The following is a 21,301-nucleotide window of genomic DNA, read 5'->3' as shown; positions in this document are numbered from 1 at the left end:
AGCCCCCCACAGTCTTGGAAATGCTCAAAGCTCCCTCTGCACACCAGGTCTGCCTGCCATCTCCACTCAGGAGGCTGCCATCCCCACCTTTCACACCCCTACATCTCCACCCAGGAGGCTGCCGTCCCCACCTTTCATACCCCTACATCTCCACTCAGGAGGCTGCCGTCCCCTTTCACACCCCTACATCTCCACCCAGGAGGCTGCCATCCCCACCTTTCACACCCCTACATCTCCACCCAGGAGGCTGCTATCCCCACCTTCCATACCCCTGGCCACCTAGAACACCCCTGACCTTTCCAAACTCAGGTCACATGATGACACCTTTCATGATGCTTTTCTTGGGCCCTGGCCCCCTTCAGTCCCCTGACCCCGACAGCCCCTCTGTGATGCTCTCACGGCCGCCTCCTCTGGGGCACAGCCCCGTCTGCTGCTGTCCCGGCCACCAGGCTGAGCACCTTGCTAGCAGGGAGCCTGAGCTGTCTGTGGTCTCAGTGTCCAGCCAAGCACCCATAACCAGGAGACCCCCAGTGCTCAGCCTTGGGTGGAAGGAAATAGGTGAGAGGCTGCTGACCCCGCCCCGCACTTCCCCAACACAGCGTGTGCATGTTCCCTGTTTGCCTGTGTGTTTGGGGAAAGGGGGGAAGCACAGGGCCTGCCCCATTTTGCTGTATCACATAGGTGTGGCCGCAGCAAAGCCAGCCACTCGCTTCCCCTACCCCTGCCCTCGGAGGCTGCCCCTTCTCGAGAGGCTGGTCCACTCCCTCCCTGGAATCAGGGCCAGCCAGTAATGGCTCTGGCATAAAGTGGCACGAGGGATGCTCTCCCAGCCCTGCCCCAAGACCATCAGAGGCCTGGCAGCTTCTGCTTCTGCCCTCTTGGAACCTATTGAGAAGCCCAGGCTGTCCTATCAGAGGGGGAGGTTCCTGGAGGGAAACTGAGGCAACCCAACCAACAGCCGACACAGCATTTTCCTGGGCCTTTGGGCCCCACCATAGCCAAATGCCACTGCCTGAGGGACCCCAGGCAGCACCCCATGGGGCAGAGATGAGCTGTCCCCACTAAGCCCCGTCCAGATCCCTGGCCCACAGAATCGCCAGCCAGGGAACAGCTGCCAGCCGCTGGTGTGGGAGGGTTTGTCACACCACAGGAAACAGCGTGGGAGACACAGAGAAGCAGGACAGACTCAGCAGGATGCAAGCAGAAGGCCATGGCCTGCGGGGCTCAGGGCAGCTCCCACTCCGGACAGAGACTGGGGTTGCTGAGCTGCAGGCAAACCTCACCCACGTTACAGTCGCACCTGCTTCCTAAGAAACATGTCTCCAGCGAAAAAGCTGCTACACTGACTCCAGGACTCACTGGCTTGAGAAAGAAAATGCTGTTTCACGCAGACCTTCAGTGAGCCAATTAGATCTAAGACGGTTTCTATTTGAATAACCTCGAGTGCCCTTGTGGCTGCCCCTTGATGTCAGAATCTTAAGTGCTCAGAATCCCAGCTCCTCAGGGAACAAACATCAGGGTGACCAGGGTGTCCCGGGTGGCTCATGCCAGGTAGGCGTAGGCAGGACTGAGAAGTCTTGATAACATGACCTCAGCCCTCCCCACCCCCAAGGTGGCAGCTTCTTGTGCACTTGAGAGTGGCCCCACCTGGTGAGTCTCGGACGGAGGAAGGCCTGGAGCCTGGCAGTGGGTGTCAGCTCCTACCCCTCTTCTGCCCTCCTGAAGCAGCCCCAGTCCAGGGGCACAGCTCTAGAAGGTCTCCCTTCCTGGGCCGCCCCTCCTCCCCTTGTCCATCATCACCACCTTCTTAACATTCCTGGAACCCACAGGGCTCCCACCCCTCAACCAGGCAGCTGCTGCCTGGGGCAGCCTCGCCCTCCATCATCTGGACCACAACCAGAACCTTCTCTGGCCCCTGTCAGCCTCTTCCTCCATGCTCATCTGCACCCTGGGGTCAACATTAGCATACGAAACACTTCCCCCTGCTCAAGCACCTTCAGTGGCTCCCTGCTACTCTGAGACAGTGATGAACATGCTCGCGAGTCCAGTTAGCCAACTGTCTACAACCCAGCCCTGTCTCCTCCTCCTCCTCTACCCTTACGACTCCTATCCCCACCTAACAGGGCTCCTACACAGCTCTTCAGGACACCCATTCGTGCTCAAAAATGTCTGAAGTGCCTTTTCACCTCTCTCTACCCCTTACCCTCTGACAGCTGAGCTAACTCCTATTCACCCTGCAGACATCCCCTGAGGCTCACTTCTCCAGAGAGCTTCCCCCAGTGCCCCAGCCTGGGGTCTGTGCCCCTCCCAGCTCCCCTCCCACCCTCTGAGGACTGAAAATGCCGCATTCAGTCTCATGCAGGCTCTGAGGCCCAACCATCTGATCCCTAGACCCAGCGCCCGACCAGGAGAAGCCACTGAAGGCATTCTCTGCTGCCCCAGTGCCGGGGACTGAGGCCAGGGCTCCAGCCAGCTCGGTCCAGGCTGCCTGCCAGGCTGCAGTGGCCAAAGACGGCCGGCAGGGGGCTCTCCAGAGCTGGGCAGATGCAACGTTCACATAGCAAGAGCCTCCTAGTTGGGGTTTTCATTTTTTACTCTTTTTTATTTTTATTTTTTTCCTTTTTGAGACAGAATCTGGCTGTGTTGCCCTGGCTGGAGTGCAATGGCAGGATCTTGGCTCACTGCAACCTCCAACTCCCGGGTTCAAGTGATTTTCCCACTTCAGTGCCTGGAGTAGCTGGAATTACAGGTGTGTACCACCACACCTGCCCAATTTTTGTATTTTCAGTAGAGACAGGGTTTCACCATGTTGACCAGGCTGATCTCAAACTCCCAACCTCAGGTGATCCTCCCGCCTCAGCCTCCCAAAGTGCTGGGATTACAGGCATAAGCCGCCATGCCTGGCCACATTCTTTACTCATTTTTAAAAGTCAAAATGAATTTCAAATGCTCCTGGTGGCCCCCAGAGGCTGGGTGAAGAGGCAGATGTGGTCCTTGGACTGGACCCAGCTGGAGAGAGCAGGTAAGGGGGGAAAAGGGAAGCTTCCATTCCAAAAGCTTCCATTCGCCCTCAAGGCCCAGCTCAAATGTCCCCCTGCCCCTCCAAAGCTCTCCCTTCCTGGACTCTGGGTGGGCTCACCCTCTCCAGGGCCCACTGCCCTCTGCTGCAAGCTGAGCCTGTCCCGGGGTGAGTGGCCCTCTCTGCATCACTCTCCACCACGCACATCCGTCCCTGCAGGTGGGGCCCAGTCACTTGCCCGTGTGTGAGGCTGGAGCCCACAGCCCTGAACTGTCCATAGACCCTCGCCTGCCACGTCTCAAGTGCACTCAGGCCAAGCTCCGGGAGTCCACACTACAGGCCCGTGACCAACAGAGACGGGAAATTGGGCCACACTGGGGACCCAGAGTTGCTGTCACCAAGCCACCTCCTGTCCCATTCTGAACAGGCAACTGTCCACAGAGAGACCTCCGCCCCCAGGCACCAAACCCAGCCAGGCCTGTCTCCACCCGACCCCCAGCAGGGCCCCCGTGATGTGCAGCCATGCCCAACATCTCAGGATGAGTGAGGCGTCGCCTTGGGCCGGGGTCACCCTCTCTGCTGTCTGCGGAGCTGGCTGTGGCGGGGCCGAGTGAGGCCGTTCTGAGGCATCGGGGACCAGGCTGGGACCTGTCCCTGGGGAAGGAGGGAATGTGGATTTCCTACACCCAAACCTTCCAGGGCCTTCCCACGACGCCAGCCCAGCTGTGACCTCCAGACTGAATGTGACGACACCCACAGACTTACTGGGATCCAGATTCTGGATCCTTCTCTGTCCCAGTGGCCCTGGTTGTGGACCAAATGGTGGCCCATAAAATGTGTTCACATACCAGAACCTGTGAACAGGGGTCTCGGTGGATGGAACTGAGGATCTCGGGATGAGGTCATCCTGGGTCATCCAGAGGGGCCCTAAGTCCGGGGACTGCAAGAGACAGAAGAGGAGGCCCACGCAGGAGCCAGCAGGCGCAGGGATCGGAGCAGCACAGCCACGAGCCGAGGCCGCTGGGGCCACCAGCGACTGGAAGGGGCAGGAAGGACCTTCCCATGGGTCCTCCCCAAGAGATTTTGGAAAAAGCCAACCCTAAGGACCCCTTGATTTGGGGCTTCTGGCCTCCAGGTTGCAGAAGGAACCCATTCTGGACACTTGGCCCTCTCTTGGGGGCCATCTGCTACCGAAGCCCCAGGAAGCTGATGCCGTGGCCCCTGGACCACCCGAGTTGCCGGCTCCCTCCCACAGGAGGCCCTGGGTTGCCCACGCGTGCTGCAGACGCCCTGTCCCTCCAGCCACACGGCCTGCACTCAGTGTTGCACTGCGAACACCATCACTTTGGCCGAGTCTAAGACCCAGCCTCAACCACCCAGGGTGGCGGCCATGCCACCTATCCAGGAGGATCCTCTATCCAGGAGGATAGAGCCTAGCAGGGCCTGCTGGGGACAGGGATGGGCGACTCGGCCAAGCCTTCCAGCCTGGCCTCCAGAACCCACCTGCCCTACGGGGTGTGCAGCCGTCGGTGACGGAATTCCCAGAGCCCTTCCTCTCTCAGGCCAGGGTCCCACCAGGGACGGGAACATTCAGCACTGAGCTGCAGAGGTGGGTTCTGTGGGGCCAATCCCCATTTGTGGGTTCTGTGTGGCCAGCCCGGTGTGCAGGTTTGCAGGTGGGGCTGCTGTAACACCTTGCCCGGGGAGGCAGCAGCAGGACAGACGGCCCCACAAGAGTTCACCCTGGCTTTTGAGCAGCCCAGGAAAACAGCACAGCAGCCTCGCCCTGGGGGGAAGCACAGCCCAGGTGTGGGACTGTTTACCAGCGGAAAAGGGGCCACCCACACCTAGGCAGGGATGTGAAACTCCACGGCCTCAGAGGAAAAACACCCAGTGGCCCCATTCCATTATGGCCCAGAAAAAATAAGCAGGTCTCCAAGGACCCAGGTCCTGCCGTGCCCCAGCTTAGAGGGTAAGCACACGGCGCCAACCCGGGCAGCTGCCTGCCTGTGCCAAGGAATTCCACAGACAGAAAGGAAGGCATGGGTACCCCACTCCAGGCACCCCCAAATCTAGCACACCACAGACGGGACAGGCTGCCTGTGCCAGGACAACTAAAGCCTGCAGCTCTGGCTTCCCACGCGACAGAGGACAGGGACGCTGGGTCCAGTCACTGTTTCCGGCCACTGCCAACCCACTCCCCAGCGGCTCCTGAAGCCCCCGTGCTGAACCTCCGGCCTGTCGCAGGGGGGCCTGGGGGCCCATCCAGCAGATGGGACCCCGACAGGTGTCCTAGCTTTCCTGGGAACCACCCCCACCCCCCACACCAGCCCACAGCTGGCGTGGGCAGCGACCCTGACCATCCATACTGGCTGTCCAGTTCTGGAGGGGCCAAGGCCCTTTAGACTCTGGCTATGGTCCCTGCCAGCCCCAGGGGCCGAGACTCCGGGCCAGCTCTGCCCCGTGTGCCCCTGCAGCTGGCTGTGTACGCCCCCTGCCTCCGTGGAGCCTGAGCCTTGCCGCCCTGTTCCCCTTTCAAGAGTCAGATGTTGTCTCCTCAAAGGCCCCAACAGGGCTGGCTCCTGCCGCAAGACCCACTGGGTTTGCTCCCAGCACCCAGCACAGAAGGTGGTGTAACATGGCACCCAGATGGGCTTGCGCCCGTGCCCCAGCTGGCCTTTGCAGGATGAGGTCCCAAGCGGCCAGCGTGGCCTGTGTTGTTGCCTGCATTTGCTCCACCCAGACATCCAGGCTCCACCAGAGCCCCGGCCAGTGTGAGCCAGTGTGAGCCAGAGCCCCGGCCAGTGTGAGCCAAGTGCTGTCCCTCAGTCCTCTCAGCCCCACACCAGGCCCACAGGAGGCCCCTCTGCCCGCCACCAGCCCAGCCAATGAGCAGCTGCCCCTCCAGAGGCAAGAGAGGAGGCGTCACGCCCTCTGCGGGGACTGCAGGTCCACAGGGCAGCCTGGCACATCTGCACCCAACATGGGAGAAAGTGGAGGGGGTCGCTGGGACAGCCCGCTCCTGCAGCAGCCCTCAGACTTTCTGGGGAGGGCTGGGTGCCTTCCTGCTCCCATTTCCCGCACTCCCCTGCCTGAGGGCGGCTCTCAGGCCTTCTCACGCCCAAAGGACTCAGGCCATCCCCACCCACGGCCTGGCCACCTCACTGGGGACATTAGGGCAGCTCTGGGTGACCCCAGGCAGGGCGGCTGGCGTGTCCACCAGGAATTCTTGGTCCAGGAATGGGTTTCCATGGTGCTCATGCGGGCGCTCACGCTCCCCGCTGCTAAATGCATTTGTTCTTTGTTTTTTCCTTTTCATGAAATCTGGATATGAGCGGCTCTGAGGCTCTGTGGTCTCGGGCCCCTCCTCCCATCCCCATACTGTCTCCCTGCAGTGAGGAAGAGCAGAGGCAGCTGAGGCCCCATACTTGGCACTTCACACTGAGGGTCCTGCGGGCAGAGGACCGCGGACATCGAGCGTGGGGAGACGCCATCCACCTGCTGGACATGCCAGCAGGCCGGCCTGCACGCGGGGTCGGTCGGCCCGAAGCCAGCAGTTCTCGGGGGAAGTGGGGGTGCTGCCACTGCCCAGTGAGCCCATGCATCCGTACTTACAGTACCCACACCTGGTCCCGCCTTCAAAGATGAATCCGCTCGGCACGGCCCCATAGCGCCGGAGGTCGGACAGCTTCCACTGCCCCATGACAGCCGGGGGGATGTCCCTGGCCAAGACGAGGATGTCATTGCAGAGATGCAGGGTGGCCGGGCCGCTCTCCAACTTGGTGCCTGGAGCCACTGTCACATGGAACCTGTGCACTGTGGGGGGGTGGTGTGAGAGGGCATCACGGGCGGGGCGAGAGGGCATCATAGGCAGGAGGGGCGAGAGGGCATCACAAGAGGAGGCAGCAGGGGACACTGCGGGCAGGTGGGGCAAGAGGGCATCACAGGAGGAGGCAGCAGGGGCAGGGACTAGGCTGGGGCAGCCACCCAGGTGTCAGCCCGGGAGGCAGCGGTGGCAGGATGAGCAAATGGCTCTCCCCACAGCCCCGAGGTGGCCGGGCTCCAGGGGGCCGCACTTGTCTCCTCCCCATCCTCCCAGGAACTACCTTTGTTCAGGTGCAAGCAAGTCCCAGAGGGGCCTGACCTCGGACCTCCGCCTCCCTCCCCTCCCACCACAGAGCTGCTGGGGAGGACAGGGCTGGTGAGTGCTCTGGCTGGGCTCCCGCCCCCAGCACCTCCTCTCCAGAAAGTCTCCCTCCACAGCTGCGTGGCCCCATCACAGAAGGGGAAACCGAGGCTCAGGGACCCCCAGCCTCCAGTTAGGGTGTGGAGAGTCTGGGGTCTGCATCGAAGCCCCAGCCTGGCCACAGGAACCTCAGGACACCACAGGCCCTCTCTCCATCCAGGTGGCCATTCACCCAAACCCTAAGCACTCCCATGACTCTGCCCAGGCCCCTGCCTCTGAAAGCCTCAGAGAGGACAGTGGTCCTGAGTGCTGTCCCCACCTCCCCTCTCTTCCCAGGTCAGCACCCCAGGCAGACAGCAGCCTACCCACCAGGGGCCCCACCTGCTCCATCTCCAACCCCCAGAGCCAAAGGGACCCCTGTTTCCATCCCACCTCCCACTCCTCTGCCTCCTCCACCTGCTCCAAGCTGTGGCCTTGGGTGCATCCTTGTCAGGCCATGTTCTTTCAAGATTAAGCTGCCTGGGCAGTGCCCAGTGGCCTCTGTGTGATGGCCCTGCCCCAGCAGATGAAGGAAGCAGAGCCATGCCGCTGAGCCAGGCTGGAGGGAACCCCCAACGGAAGAACTTTCTGGAAAGTTCTGGCAGTTCTCTCCTAATGTCTCCTTCCCCTGCGCCCTCCCGCAGAGCTGATTGCACCTCCTCCCACTAAGCCCCCAGCTTCTCTCCCCTTCAATGGAGCAGGAGGGGCTGCTGCCCTGGTGCCAAAACTGGGGGAGCGGGACACTCACCTCCGAGGCCAAAGAACTCAGCCATCAAGGGCCAGGGTATTTTAATCAATAGTTTAAAAAGTAAAGTTATGCAGAGTCCATGCTAATCAAAATAGCAAGTTTTTTCGTGTTTTTATTTTTTAATTTTTAATTTTTTTTTTTTTGAGGTGGAGTCTCGCTCTGTTGCCCAGGCTGGAGTGCAGTGGTGCTATCTCGGCTCACTGCAAGCTCTGCCTCCCGGGTTCACGCCATTCTGCCTCAGCCTCCCGAGTAGCTGGGACTACAGGTGCACACCACCACACCTGGCTAATTTTTTGTATTTTTTTTTAGTAGAGACAGGGTTTCACTATGTTAGCCAGGATGGTCTTGATCTCCTGACCTCGTGATCCACCCACCTCGACCTCCCAAAGTGCTGGGACCACAGGTGTGAGCCACCGCGCCCGGCCGTGTTTGTTTTTCTAAGACAGGGTCTCACTCTGTCTCCCAGGCTGGAGGACAGTGGTGCAACCTCAGGTCACTGCAACCTCCACCTCCTGGCTCTTTTTTTTTTTTTTTTTTTTTTTTTTTTTGAGATGGAGTCTCACTCTGTCGCCCAGGCTGGAGTGCAATGGCACAATCTCAGTTCATTGCAACCTCCACCTCCCAGGTTCAAGTGCTTCTCCTGTCTCAGCCTCCTGAGTAGCTGGGATTACAGGTGCATGCCACCAGGCTAATTTTTGTATTTTTAGTAGAGACAGGGTTTCACTATGTTGGCCAGGCTGGTCTCGAACTCCTGACCTCAGGTGATCTGCCCGCCTTAGCCTCCCAAAGCGCAAGGGTTACAGGCATGAGCCACTGCGCCTGGCCATCATTTTTGTATCATTAGTAGAGACAAAGTTTCACCACTTTGTCCAGGGTGGTCTCTATGTCCTGGGCTCAGGTGATCTGCCCACCTCAGCCTCCCAAAGTGCTGGAATTACAGGTGTGAGCCACCACATCTGGCCTAAAATAGCAAGTTTTTAAAGTGAGGGCAGCTAGGGCTGCTGGGATTATTGGGTGGGTGCCAGTGTAGGACCAGGACTGACTCGGCTGACATTCTACTGTTTTGCTCATTACGGGTTTTGTGGCACTGATTTGGTTTCTTAGGAGATGCAGGATTATGCTTGCTCTGCCACTGAGTGCCCAGGCCCCATCACCACCCACCTCTGCTCAGAGCCCCAGGGCAGCTCAGCCCCCACAGGCACCCATTGGAAGCCCCTGTAGGGCTGGGACTGAGGTTCCACCTCTTCCAGGGCCAGCTCCGCAGGGGAGCACTCCCTTCCCCTCTCTCTCCCTCCCTCTGTTCCCACCCCTCCCCTCCCTCCCATCCTGTGTGGGGGAAGATAGGGTGGGACCACCCAGCCTGGGGCTCTCCTTCCTACCCAGGCTCTGGGCTCCACTGTCCAGTCTGGGAAGCAAAGGGCGGAGCTTTGGGAGACCACATCCCTCCAAAGTCCACCAGCTTGGGTTAAAGGCTCCACTTGTAACTAACGGTCAGGCTAGGGAGCTCCAAAGACACCATAGCCCAGCAGACTCCACCTCCCAAACCCTCTTGGGCACCCCCAGGCTGGAGCTCAGTCCACTCTAAGGCACCCATGAATGTCCCATCTTCCTGCACGGTTCCCTGGAGCTGCTCCCGCCTCTGCAGCCCACGTTGGTGACGGGCCCTGGCACACCTGAGCAGGGAGCCCTCTGCCTGGCCCAGGCCCCAGTCACTCACCCTCGCCTAGCGCATAGCGGATCCGGGCGTCCCACGCACACATGGCCTCGTGGCTGTCGAAGCCCAGCATGACGGCCTGGGACAGGCAGACAATGGCCAGCGTGTGGGCCAGGCCTTCGTAGGGCAGGCCGGGCTCCAGCCCGCAGATGTCCTCTAGCGTCAGGCTGCTGCGCTCCCGCAGGCCCTTGGAGCGCTCCGACTTGTCCTTGTAGACCAGCATCAGCAGGCAGTCTGCAGGGAGCGCGGCTGTCAGGGACACCAGCCAGCACCGCCTGCCCGCGCCCTTGGTGTCCCCAAGGAGGCCGTGACAGTGCAGAGACCCGGACTGGGGGCATGACTTCAAGCCAGCCACTCAGCCATGCCAAGGCTTCGACTCCTGGCATACAAAATGGGGCGATCCCCTCCCACTGCAGGACCCACAGGCCGCAAGAGCAGAAACGAACCCAGAATATTCATGTCTGTGCCCAGCCCCCAACGCTGGCTACCATGACTGGGTTCCGGAGCTTCACCAGTGTATTCGCCCTGTCCCAGGCCCTGGAGCCCCCCGGGCCACACTGAGGCCTGCAGTGTCTGTGGTCAGGGGTTTGGGGGCCCAGCGTGGGGCCTGCCCGGTGGCTATGGCCTCCTGCCCTGGTTCTGCCAGCCTGCCCCTGCCCTGCCGCCCTGCCAGCCACACCTGTGCCCGCTCCCTGCTGCCTCAAGACCCACCGCCCCTCCTGGTTCCTTTAGTTCCCAGGGTGTGGCTGAGCTTCAGCCCCAGGGAGTCGGGGAGGTCAATGGGCCGTGGGTCCCCCCACCATCCACCCGGCCACTGCCCAGCACAGCAAGCCCTGGTTTCTTCCTCGGCTGCTGGGGACCTGCCTGCGTTCTGCCTCCCGGAGCCTCCAGGGCAACTCGGGTCCCCGTCCCCACCTCCACGTTCCCATTTTCCAACGTCACTGTCACCACAAGCAACTAGCAGGTGCCGTCCACTCCGCCAGGTGCAGTTCGAACCCAGCACAGCACAGTCCCTGTGTGGCCTTGGGCGAACCACCTGGCCCGGGGACACTCCTGTGAATGGCAGGGGCAGCAGGTCTGCCCGAGAGAGCAGAGGACGGCGCAGGCAGACTCCTGGCCCTCCCGGCACCGCTCCAGGCTTGACCATCAGCCTCCTCCCACCTAGGCCCCAGGGGCTGGGCCTCAGGATACCCAGCTTCGGCGAGGGTGTAGGTTTTGGGGCCTCATGCAAACACCCCAAATTCCTGTGAGCATGCAGGAGGGGATGGGGGAGAATGTCCCCGAAGAGGATTGCAGAATGATGTGTCCTCTGAAGCTCTGAGGAGTGGGTGCTCACTCTTCACACAGGCCCCGCAAAGCCACGAGACAACCAAAATCCCAGATGAATTCGACTCAGACCCTCATTTTTGCAATGGAATCCGGAGCAGACATGGTGCTCAGCTTCCCTCCCCAGCTGTGCCCACCTCCCCAGGCCACATGGCCGCAGCCCACAGAGCCAGGGGGGCCTGTGTGACCACGGGGGCCAGCGGTCAGCAAGCTTCCTCTGCAACGGGCCAGAGGGCAAGCATGCAGCTTTCAGGGCCACACGGGCTCTGCAGCCACTACTCAGCAGCGCCACCCGTGGTGGTGAAAGCAGCCTCAGACCGTCTGTGGACCCACGGGCGCAGCTGCATGCCAGGAAACTCGATTCACAAAAGCAAGGCGCAGTGTGGGCGCAGCGACAGGACGTTCACTTCCCATTGGAGGATCCGTCCGCAGTGTCTGAAACATTTACAGCTAGAAAAAAGCCAGGCATTCCCAATTTGAGAAAGAAGCCCCCTCATTCCTGCACCCACAGAACTCCGCCTGCCCTTTCCAGACAATCTCCTGCCCCGCTGTGGAAACTCCAAGGCAGGAAGCAGGACGCCTGACCCAGAGAGAGAAATCAAACATGGCAGCATAATTGGAATTTGCCATAACAGCAGTGTCCCCCAAATACATCACCAGAGCACCCAAGAAATGACGGCGTGTGGGAACAGCACGAACATGGGGGTGGCTCCGCGCGGGACGGGGGCCCCAGGGCTGCCTGAGCCTGAGGACGGCCCGCAGCCCCCGACTCTGTGGTGCACCACAGCCTCCACCACAGTTGAAGTGTGTTGTGAGATCGCTGCAGGGGCCTGGGCCACCTCTGCCTCGGGGGACCTTAAAAAGCTCAACCACATCCATGTGGAGAGTGGCAGAAACTTCCACTGAGGATAATCACAGCCCACACAGAGCACCCCTTCACACCCTTCCCCTAAGGGGCGAGGCCCCTGGAAATCCCTGCTCTGATCTTCCAGACTCGTGGCCCTGGGCTCTTGGCCAGTTTTCTCATCTGTGACCTGGGAACAGTGGCAGCCCCACCTGCAACAATGCCATAAGGACTACCTACAGGAAGGTGTGGAGGCCCTGCATGCAGTAAGTGCTCAATACGTGCTTGCATATTCAGGTACACGTCTGTCTGCATTACCAGCTGTAAGGCCAGGCTGGCTTCCCTGCAATCTGGCTGCCCATGCACAGAGGGACCAGGTGACCCATGGCTCACCCCCAGTACTCAGCAAGGGGCACACACTGGCCAACCATCCGCCACCTTCCACCTAGAGGGCCTCAGCCTCCTTGGAGCATTGGTGGCCTGATCGCCCAGAAGCCAAGCAGAGACCTTTCCTCCCCTGTGGCTCTGCTCTGTGACGGTGGCACCTTGGCCACACCCTGGCAGACAGCTCTGGCACCTGTTGACAACCAGTTCGTGTCATTGCCCCCAACCTGCGCCTCCTTTGTTCAACAAGTTACATTCCCAATAATCCAGTCAGGACTGGGGTCAGGAGCTTGCCTGGAAAGAGCCCGACATAATCCTTTTGGCTTTACCGGGCTTAAAGTCTCCATCACGATACTTAGCTGGAAAGCAGCCACAGATGATGCGTGTGAGAATGGCTGTGAGCCAATAAAACTTTATTTACAAAAACAGGTTCTGGTGGGAATTGGTCCAGAGACCACAGTGAGCCGACTCCTGGCCGAGAGTTGAATTTGCCACGATGGCTTTTCACACCTTCCAGGAGCCAGCCGGCCCCACCCTAGACGTCTGCACCTGCCAGGTTGGTGGTGGGGAACGTGCTGAACCCATGCTCGACCCTCAGACCTTTTTCCGATTCACGGACGCCACCCCTCAGCCTGTCTGATTTTTCTGGACTCTGTCTACAAAAGCAGACTCACACCCTGTACCTTGGCAACGCCTGAGAATCTAGGAGCGCTTACATGCGGGGGGCTAGGCGTGGCCACTCGCGACCCCGGAACCTGTATGTCCTTATTTGGGAATGGGGTCTCTGCATACGTAATCAAGGTCAGGATCCTAGATTATCTGAGTGCAGCAGCAAGTGTCCTTGTAAAAGGCAGAACAGGAGGAACAGACACAGGGAAGGTCACCTGAATGGGGACGGAGGCAGGGACTGGAGCACTGAGGCCACAGCCAAGGGACGCCTGTGTCCAGCAGGAGCTGGGAGAGGCAGGAAGGAGCCCCTCTGGGAAGCTCAGAGGGAGTGTGGCCCTGCGGCCCCCTGAACTGCAGAGCTCTGACTCCCAGTGCTGAGAGGGCGAATTCTCGTTGTTCGAAGGCCCAGCTGTGGTGCTTTATTCTGTTGGCCACAGGAAACTGATGACCACCCAAGTCACTGATTTCATTTTCAAACACGAACAGAAGCGGGGAGGTCAGAGCTGGGGGCCGACTCGCCCCTCCTGCCTGGCGGAAGCTTCTCCAGCAGCTGACGCCCACCCCCTCATGCTCAGGCCACCCCTCCCCATCACGGACGATAAATTGATCCTGTTTTTAAAGCACATCTCGAGATGAGTGCCGGGGGCAAAACGCTGCAGGAACTGGCACCAGAGAGATGGAAGCTCCAGGCCCAGGGCTGAGACCAAGCCAGGTCAGGTCCAGGACACCAGAGCCCCAGGACGCAGCGGCTCTCCCTGGGACACAGCACATGTGCTGAGGAGACGCAGGGCTAAGGGACTCAGGAGTAAATGGCCACTGGCCAGCTCCCCAGGGGCTAGGCCCAGAGGGCCCCAGCCGCACCCTCCCAGGAGGCCAGGGCACCCGGGGGTCTCTCATCCAGCGGCTGAGGAACCAGCATCAGCCCCGCCCTCCCACCCTCCGGCTGCTCCGCACTCTTGGGCATTGGCTGCAACCTGGCCAGGGAAGGCTTTTGCAGGACTTGGAGGGTTCCCGGGGCTCTGGCAGGCAGCACTGGGCTGGGTGGAGGGCACCGGGTCATGATGGTGAAAGAAGACAAACAAAGAGGAGACACCAAGAGAGGCCAACCAAGGCACAGAGACCAACGTGGAGCAAGCAGGCACACATGCACACTCACACACACACTGATACACACAGACACGCACACACACTCATACACACAGGCACCCACAGGCACACACACTCATAAATGCATACTCATACACAGGCACGCACATACATGCACACACGCAGGCGCAGTCATACACATACACTCATGCACAGGCACGCAAACTCATACACAGACACGCACACACATACACTCATACATGCACACTCACACAGACACGCACACACATACACTCATACATGCACACTCACACAGACACGCACACACATACACTCATACATGCACACTCACAGACACGCACACACATACACTCATACATGCACACTCACACAGACACGCACACACATACACTCATACATGCACACTCACACAGACACGCACACACATACACTCATACATGCACACTCACACAGACACGCACACACATACACTCATACATGCACACTCACACAGACACGCACACACATACACTCATACATGCACACTCACAGACACGCACACACATACACTCATACACGCACACACACACAGACATGCACACACTCATACACGCATATGCACAGGCACACATACATGCACACATACATGCACACATACACAGGCACATGTACACTCACATGCACACACACGCACACAGGCATGCGCACACACTCATACACGAACATGCACTCATACACACAGGCAAACGCACACTCATACATGCACACACAGGCAAATGCACACTCATACATGAACACACACAGGCAAACATACATGCACACAGGCACACTTATACACACAGGCACACACACACTCATACACACATACAGACAAGCACACACATACACAGGCACACTCACACTCATACACGAACACTCAGGCACACACACTCATGCACACACAGGCACACTCATACATGCTCACATGCATGCACACACTCATACACGTCCATTCACACACAGGTGCACACACTGATGCACACCCATGCAGACACTTGCACACACTTGCACACACAGACACATGCACACAGGCATTTGAGCTCACACACACTTGCACATACACACAGGTATTCACACACACACATGCACACACGTGCACACATAGACACACTCCCACACACAGGTATTCACATGCATGTGCACACACACGTGGGCACAGACATGTACTTGCACTCATTCTTGTGCGCACACACACAAACGTGCACTCATGCACTCACTGCTGGGGTCTGAATCTGAAATTCTGGTGTTGAAATCTTCACCCCCAAGGCGATGGGTTAGGTGGTGGGGCCTTTGGGAGGCGATGAGGTACTCAGGGTGGAGCCTCAAGAATGGGACCAGTGCCTGATGAGAGGACCCCAGGGCGCTTCCTCCCCCTACACCATGTAAGGACAGAGAAAGCACAATCTATGTAGCAGGACATAGTCCTCACCAGACACCCAGGACACGGTCCTCACCAGACACCTAGGCTGCCTTGATCTTGGGCCTCCAACCCCCAGAACTGTGAGCGATGACTGGCTATCCAAGCCGCCCAGGCGGTGGCATTCGCTAAGAGGCGCCTGAGCTAAGACAGCCACACAAGCACACACTCACACACTCTTACACACCCAAATGCTCACACTTGCTCCTACGTGCACACGCTCCCACGGTGTGTACAGGTGCACACGTGCATCCTCACACACACACACACACGTGCACACACGCTCCCCCTGTATTCACCTCCACAGCCACAGGGGAATGAGGCATCCAGGATGAGCCCTGGGACTTAGGTGGGGGAGGGATGCCTGGGGACCCTTCTGGAGTGGGGGCTGGGGTCGGGGGGCTTTCCTGGACACGTGGGGCTGAGAAGCCCACCAGACGCCAGGCGGCGATGCACACAGGCAGTTGGACGCAGGCGTCTGGAGATGTAAAAATAACCGTGGAGTCATGAGCACACGGAAGGCCTTACAGCCAGGGCGGAGAGCCGGGGAGGGCGGGAGGGGAGAAGGAGGAGGGGGAGAAGCCACAGGGAAGATGGAGCGAGCAGGCGTGGTGGCCCAGGGAAGGCAGGGGCACGTGCGGGCCAGGGACATAGTGGGGGAGTCCCCGCCCACACTGAACACGATGGGAGTCCGCAGAAGTGGCTGTGGGACAGCCCTTAAAGGTCACAGTGACCTTGAGGCCATGTCCTTAGCAATGCAGGTGGTAGCAGCCTGAGGTACCCTACTGGGGGTGCTGCAGCCTGGAGCCGTGCCCAGAAGCTGGGCAGGGGCGAGGGGGGTGGCCATCAACCAGGCTGGCCTGCTGGTGCCTCCTCAGACCAGGCCACAGCCAGGACACACGGGACCAAGATCCAGTGCCTAGCCCCAGCCCCATTCACAATCTGGTTCAGGAAGGAAACATGAGAGCGCCCTGCCTGGCACAGGTGTTGGGGGTGTGGTGCAGGTGGCCCTCCAGACATCACCAGGGGCAGCCCAGGACGAGGCTCCGGATGCCAGGCCCAGGCCCTCGCGCCCACCTCTCCATTGCCCTCAAGAGCCCTGTGAGTGGCGGAGGATGCAGGCAGGGAAGCAGCCTTCCCAAGTCACCGTTTCCACCTGTGGAGCTGAGAGCTGAACCCCGGCTCTCTGATTCCCTGTCCTGAGGCGGGGGCTGAGGGAAACTCACCCTGTTCTTGATGTTTCTATGGGGAGAGGATAACTGGCCACCACCCACTCCCAGTCTTCAGCCCAGAGCTGGGATGTCAGCTCCAGTCCCTTGGGGAAGGAGGCAGAGGCACAGGAAATCCACCGCCAGGAGGCTCTGCTCAGGAAGGGCAGACCCAGTTTCCACCCCCGGCCCCTTGTTAGCAGCGCTGCCCACTGTGGGGGGCAGGGCCCCAGCACAGCACCAGCTGTGGGGCAGCTCTGGGGCCTATGGGGCACCTGCCAAGGGGCTCCTGGCTCCTGCGCTGTCTCCGTGGGGTCCCTCCCACAGGACGGGCTCAGTCCCACCAGGCTGCCTTTGAGGGCGACACGGAAAAGGGGACCCTGCCCTCCGAGAACTCAGCATTAGAACCAAGAGCAGGGATGGGGGAGACTAAGCAAGCACCCAGTTGTCAGCCTGGGGGCAGGTGCGGAACTTCCAGCCAGCTGCAGGGGGCAAGGTTTGGGCTGTTTGGGGGGAACTGGGCTCTGCCCAGCAGTCCGTGTCTTGGGCCAGATTCCTCGGGTTTCTGCGTCTCAGCTTCCCTTCCATGGTGACTGCAAGACCCTGCCAGCTCCACGACTCGGGCCCTCCCGGTAGCTTTTCTGAGCTGGATGAAGCCCCCAGGGACAGCCCCTGTGGGAAGCGGGTCCCTCCAAGCGTCTGGCCCGGGACCACACCCTCCACAGGATGTCAAGAACAATTGCCTTGCCACCCCCAGCCGCTGTGCCAGGGAGGAAGAAGAGAGGGGCTGGGCCAGGTGCTGGTGTGCTGGGTCACCAGCAGAGAGTCCTAGGCCACGACTGGACACAGACCACCCTCCTCCCCCGGGGCCCTGCCCAGAAGGGGATGCACAAACGCATCCTGCAGTCAGGACGCAGTGGAGACCTTGAGGAACACAGTCCCACTGCAGGGCACCCTATAGTCCCACACCGTGGCAGACGGCCCGACATCCACTGGCCATGCCGGGCACTGTGGCTGCGCTACCCTTTGATAAAAGGTGTTTCCCTTTTGTTTGCTAACTAAACTTTGCCATAAGAGAAAGACGTGCTTATGATTGAGAAAAACACAAGGAGGAGAAAGGTGCCAGTGGAAAAGGTGCACATCTGGGCCCTTCCCAGAAGGAAATCACCGCTGGTAACAAAAAGAACCCTACCTGTCTTACAAGGAAGCAGACAGGACCCTTTCTCTCTCCCTCACACCAAGAGTGCTGTCTGCTCCTCCAGGGCTGGGGCCTGCTCCCGCCAGGCCAGGCCCATCCACAAGGGAGGTGGTCTCCAACGCTGAGCAGGAAGGCAGCTGGGTGAAGGCAAAGGGGGCGGCATCCAGGGAGGCTCATGAGGGGCCAGGAGGAAGAGGCATCAGGGCCTCTGAGCAGAGAGGAGGTGCCAGGCTGGCCTGGTCAAGGTGGGGAGGTGGGCGTGAGAACTCCACTCTGTCCCATCGCCTCATCTGACTGACCTCTGGGCCACCCCACAGGGTTTCCGTTTCAGTCCCAGGCTGCTGGAGTGACCAACACAGAAAGCAGGTGTCCAAAGCAATGGGTCCCAGGCCAGGGAGTCAGTGGGTGCTAGGGACATCTGGCCGTAAGGCTCAGAATGCACAGAGGGGGCAGGGCACCTTCCACTACCCCACATCACCTCCCACGCCAGTCCCACGAGCCTGCAGATCTCAACTGCGCGGGATACAAGGTGACCTAGCAGACGCTCGGGAGCCACCACGTTCACCTACAGACTCACAGATTGGGGGACCCATTGCCAGCTCCCATCACTCCACTCAGGCACTCACCAGGCCTGGGGAGCACACCCTCTTGAGGCTGGCAGGCTCTGCCCCCTGAGACTCTCTGATCCAGAAAGAAAAGCCTCCCAAGCGGGACAAAGACCTCTCCCACAATGCTCCTCTTGGGCTGCTGTCCCGCGTGCCTTCCTGGGCTGTGGCCTCTCTGGTCTGCACCGGCTCCAGCCCAGCACCATCCACCCATCAAGCACCACCTGCCCCACCACAGCCCTGGCCCAGCCACAGCTGACCAAAGCCTGTCGTCCGCCGCAGCCTGGCAGGGCCTCTCTGCCCAGACCCCACCCCTTCCTATACCAGGTCCCCTGCAGCCCCAGAGGACAAAGACACCCTTCCAGGCTCTGATGGTGCCCCCACAGCTCCAGGCAGGGGGTCTGGGCACGGAGGGCTGAGTGAAGTGACTAGTGTGCAGCCCAGGCCCTACAAGGGGAGGTGAAGGCAGGCAGGAAGTGCCTTCCTCCAGGACCACCTGAGGTCCTGCAGAGGGGACCCAGGAGGGAACCCTGCTCCACACCCTCCCTGGGAGACACAGACACCCCTCCTGGATGACGCTCTGGCAGGCCTATGGCGTACAGACCCCCGGTGCACGCAGGCCGAGCATCCCACCCAGACCGGGGCCTGGCCGGCTCCACCGCACCTGTCCTCTGGAGCAGCTGCAGACCCAGCTCAGCCCTCCCCACAGGCCCAGCGCTGCAGGCGGCCTGGGCTGCCAGACCTGGGGGCTCCGTGTTGACCCTCCCCAAGCTGGGGTACTGGCTCAGGGCAGAGACTGCGGGGGACCCCTGCCTCCTCCCAGAGGACTGTTCTCCCAGCCATATGGCAGTCACTACCCCACCTACCCCACCACAGCCCAGCCTCTCCTCTGCCTGGGAGGGGCCCAGGGTCAGCGCCCACCCACACAGCACCCCTGGAGGCTGGGTTCCGGGACCCTGCTCTGAGCGTTTCCACAAGCACAGCTCAACCCTCAGGCACGTGGGGTTTTGCTTCTGGGGTACCCCTTGCTGCTCTGCTGGGGGGCTCAGGGCCTGCATCCCCTCCGCCTCCAGGGCCACCAGGCAGCCCCCGGGCCTCAGTCTGCCCTGCTGGAAAGAGGGTTCTTCCGTCCGGGCCCCCACTGCGCTCCCAGGGGCGCCGTGGGGTCCGGGGTCCGCGCGGGGCTCTCCGGTTTCCCGGCGGGGTGACAGCGGCGGCGATTTCGGGCGAGCTAGCATTCCTGCCGGGGGGGCCTCGGTAACCCGGGTCACTAGGCCCCCCGCGCCCACCGTCCCCCGCCCGCCCCGCTCACCTGCCACGGGCGACGGCTTGCGCAGCACCAGCCACCTACTCTTCCACTGCGGGGACAGGGGGGAGCGTGAGCCGCCGCCCGCGCCCGCGCCCCCCCGCGCCCCCGCCGCGCCCCGACCTTCTTGCCGTCGCGCAGCTTGACCTGGCCCTCCACCAGCGCCGCCTCGGTCATCTTCTGTCATGGTTCCGCGCCGCCGCGCTCGCCCCGGCGCCCCAGCCCAGGGTCACTTTCAAAATAGCTCCCAGGGCCCTGGGCTGGGCCAGGAGGGCGGGCCCGCGGGCAGGGCGGCGACACCGGCGACTCCAGGGCCGGCGCGGGCGGGGCCCCTTCTCCTGCGGGCGGCTCCCCCACCCCCACGGGCCCCTCTGGCCCCACCGTCCCGCGGCGGCCGCCGGAGCCCCCCGCCCTCCGGAGCAAGCGCACCATCTGGGCTCAGACGCCCAGACCAGCGCCTGCGGGGGTCGGGCGGGGGCTCCTTTTTCAAAAAGCAGAGATAACCACCCAGCAGAAATTGGCCCCGCTCTGGGCACTGCTCCCGATTTTAAAGTTGGTCTTCAACCAATCCGGCCTCCCAGACTGGCATCTGCCCCTCCCACCACCCCAGGGGTCACCACACACCCCCACAACAGACTGGGCACAGGCAGCCCAGGCCTAGGACACTCTCATGTCCCCAGGCTTCCCCCACACTGAGGTGACCCCTCCCCAGGCAGACAGTAGGGGTCCCGGAGCCCTGGCAGCCTCCATCTCTTCCTACATTTCTGTTCCCATTAAAAGGATGCAGGGACCCCAGTGCAGGTGGGCGGGCGGGTTCAGGACCCACAGTGCCACCTCAATGCCTCTAGTCTCCACCTCTTCTGCCCCATCCCCAGAGAAGAGCAGGCCCTGGTTAGGCCAGCCTGGTCTAACAGGTAGGGGAGCTGCCCGCTTTGTAAAGGACCTGCCAGCAGCCCTCCCAGCTGGGTGGTTTGCATTTCTGGACTCCCCCTCCTTGACCCTGTGGCTCCAGTCCAGCTGTCCCCAAGCTCTGGCCTGGGCATTAGATGTTACATCCAGGTTCTTCTGGAGAGAGGTCATGTGCTTTGGGGGCCCTGGCAGGTCCGCCCCTTGGGTGTCAGCCCCTTCCAAGAGACGGCCTCCACCACCCTGGGGTCAGGGACACTCAGAAGATACGGGAACAGCAGTGGGGAGGGGCGATGGTGCCCCGGAAAATAAGCACGTGGACAAGCAGTGAAACTCCATCCACTTGCCCCACCCCAGACCCCATCCTCACGGGGCTGACGGTTCTCGGGGGAGAAGAGGGAAGGGGTCGACAGTGTCCTGTTAGGGAGGAGGCATCTTCATTTCATCCCGTCCAGACCTTAGGCTGGGCTCTGTCTGCCTTGTACTGAAGAGGAAATGGAATCAGGGCAGTGTGAGGCCTTACAGCCAGTACTGAGCCACATGGACTGATCTGAGAGCAAGGCTCAGAGGCATCGGGAGCCCTGGGCACCCCCGCCCCCCCCGCCCC

General features: G+C 60.8%; 1 protein-coding gene across 7 annotated transcripts in view; it reads right to left on the bottom strand.

Annotated features, from left to right (window-relative positions):
- The window catches only part of DOK7 (docking protein 7), a 36,721-nt gene extending 16,605 nt beyond the window's left edge, over window positions 1–20,116 (bottom strand). Inside the window, exons 1-4 of one of the 7 annotated variants that reach the window (XM_030920169.1) lie at window positions 19,912–20,116; window positions 19,795–19,840; window positions 9,710–9,940; window positions 6,646–6,835 (exon numbers count right to left, since the gene is read on the bottom strand). In XM_030920169.1, coding sequence (XP_030776029.1) covers window positions 6,646–6,835; window positions 9,710–9,940; window positions 19,795–19,840; window positions 19,912–19,965 — 521 coding nt within the window. In that variant the 5' untranslated portion in view covers window positions 19,966–20,116. Of the gene's footprint in view, window positions 1–6,634; window positions 6,836–9,709; window positions 9,941–19,794; window positions 19,841–19,911 lie in introns of all 7 variants that reach the window. The other 6 variants (XM_030920162.1, XM_030920142.1, XM_030920138.1 and 3 more) reach the window with 6 other exon arrangements.
- Between the last annotated feature and the right edge of the window lie 1,185 nt (window positions 20,117–21,301).

This window comes from Rhinopithecus roxellana, chromosome 2 (genome assembly GCF_007565055.1).
Source record: "Rhinopithecus roxellana isolate Shanxi Qingling chromosome 2, ASM756505v1, whole genome shotgun sequence".
In the NCBI taxonomy this organism is placed as follows: Eukaryota; Metazoa; Chordata; class Mammalia; order Primates; family Cercopithecidae; genus Rhinopithecus; species Rhinopithecus roxellana.
The sequence above is the reverse complement of the archived record's forward strand: the minus strand, read 5'-3'. Positions and strand labels throughout refer to the sequence as shown.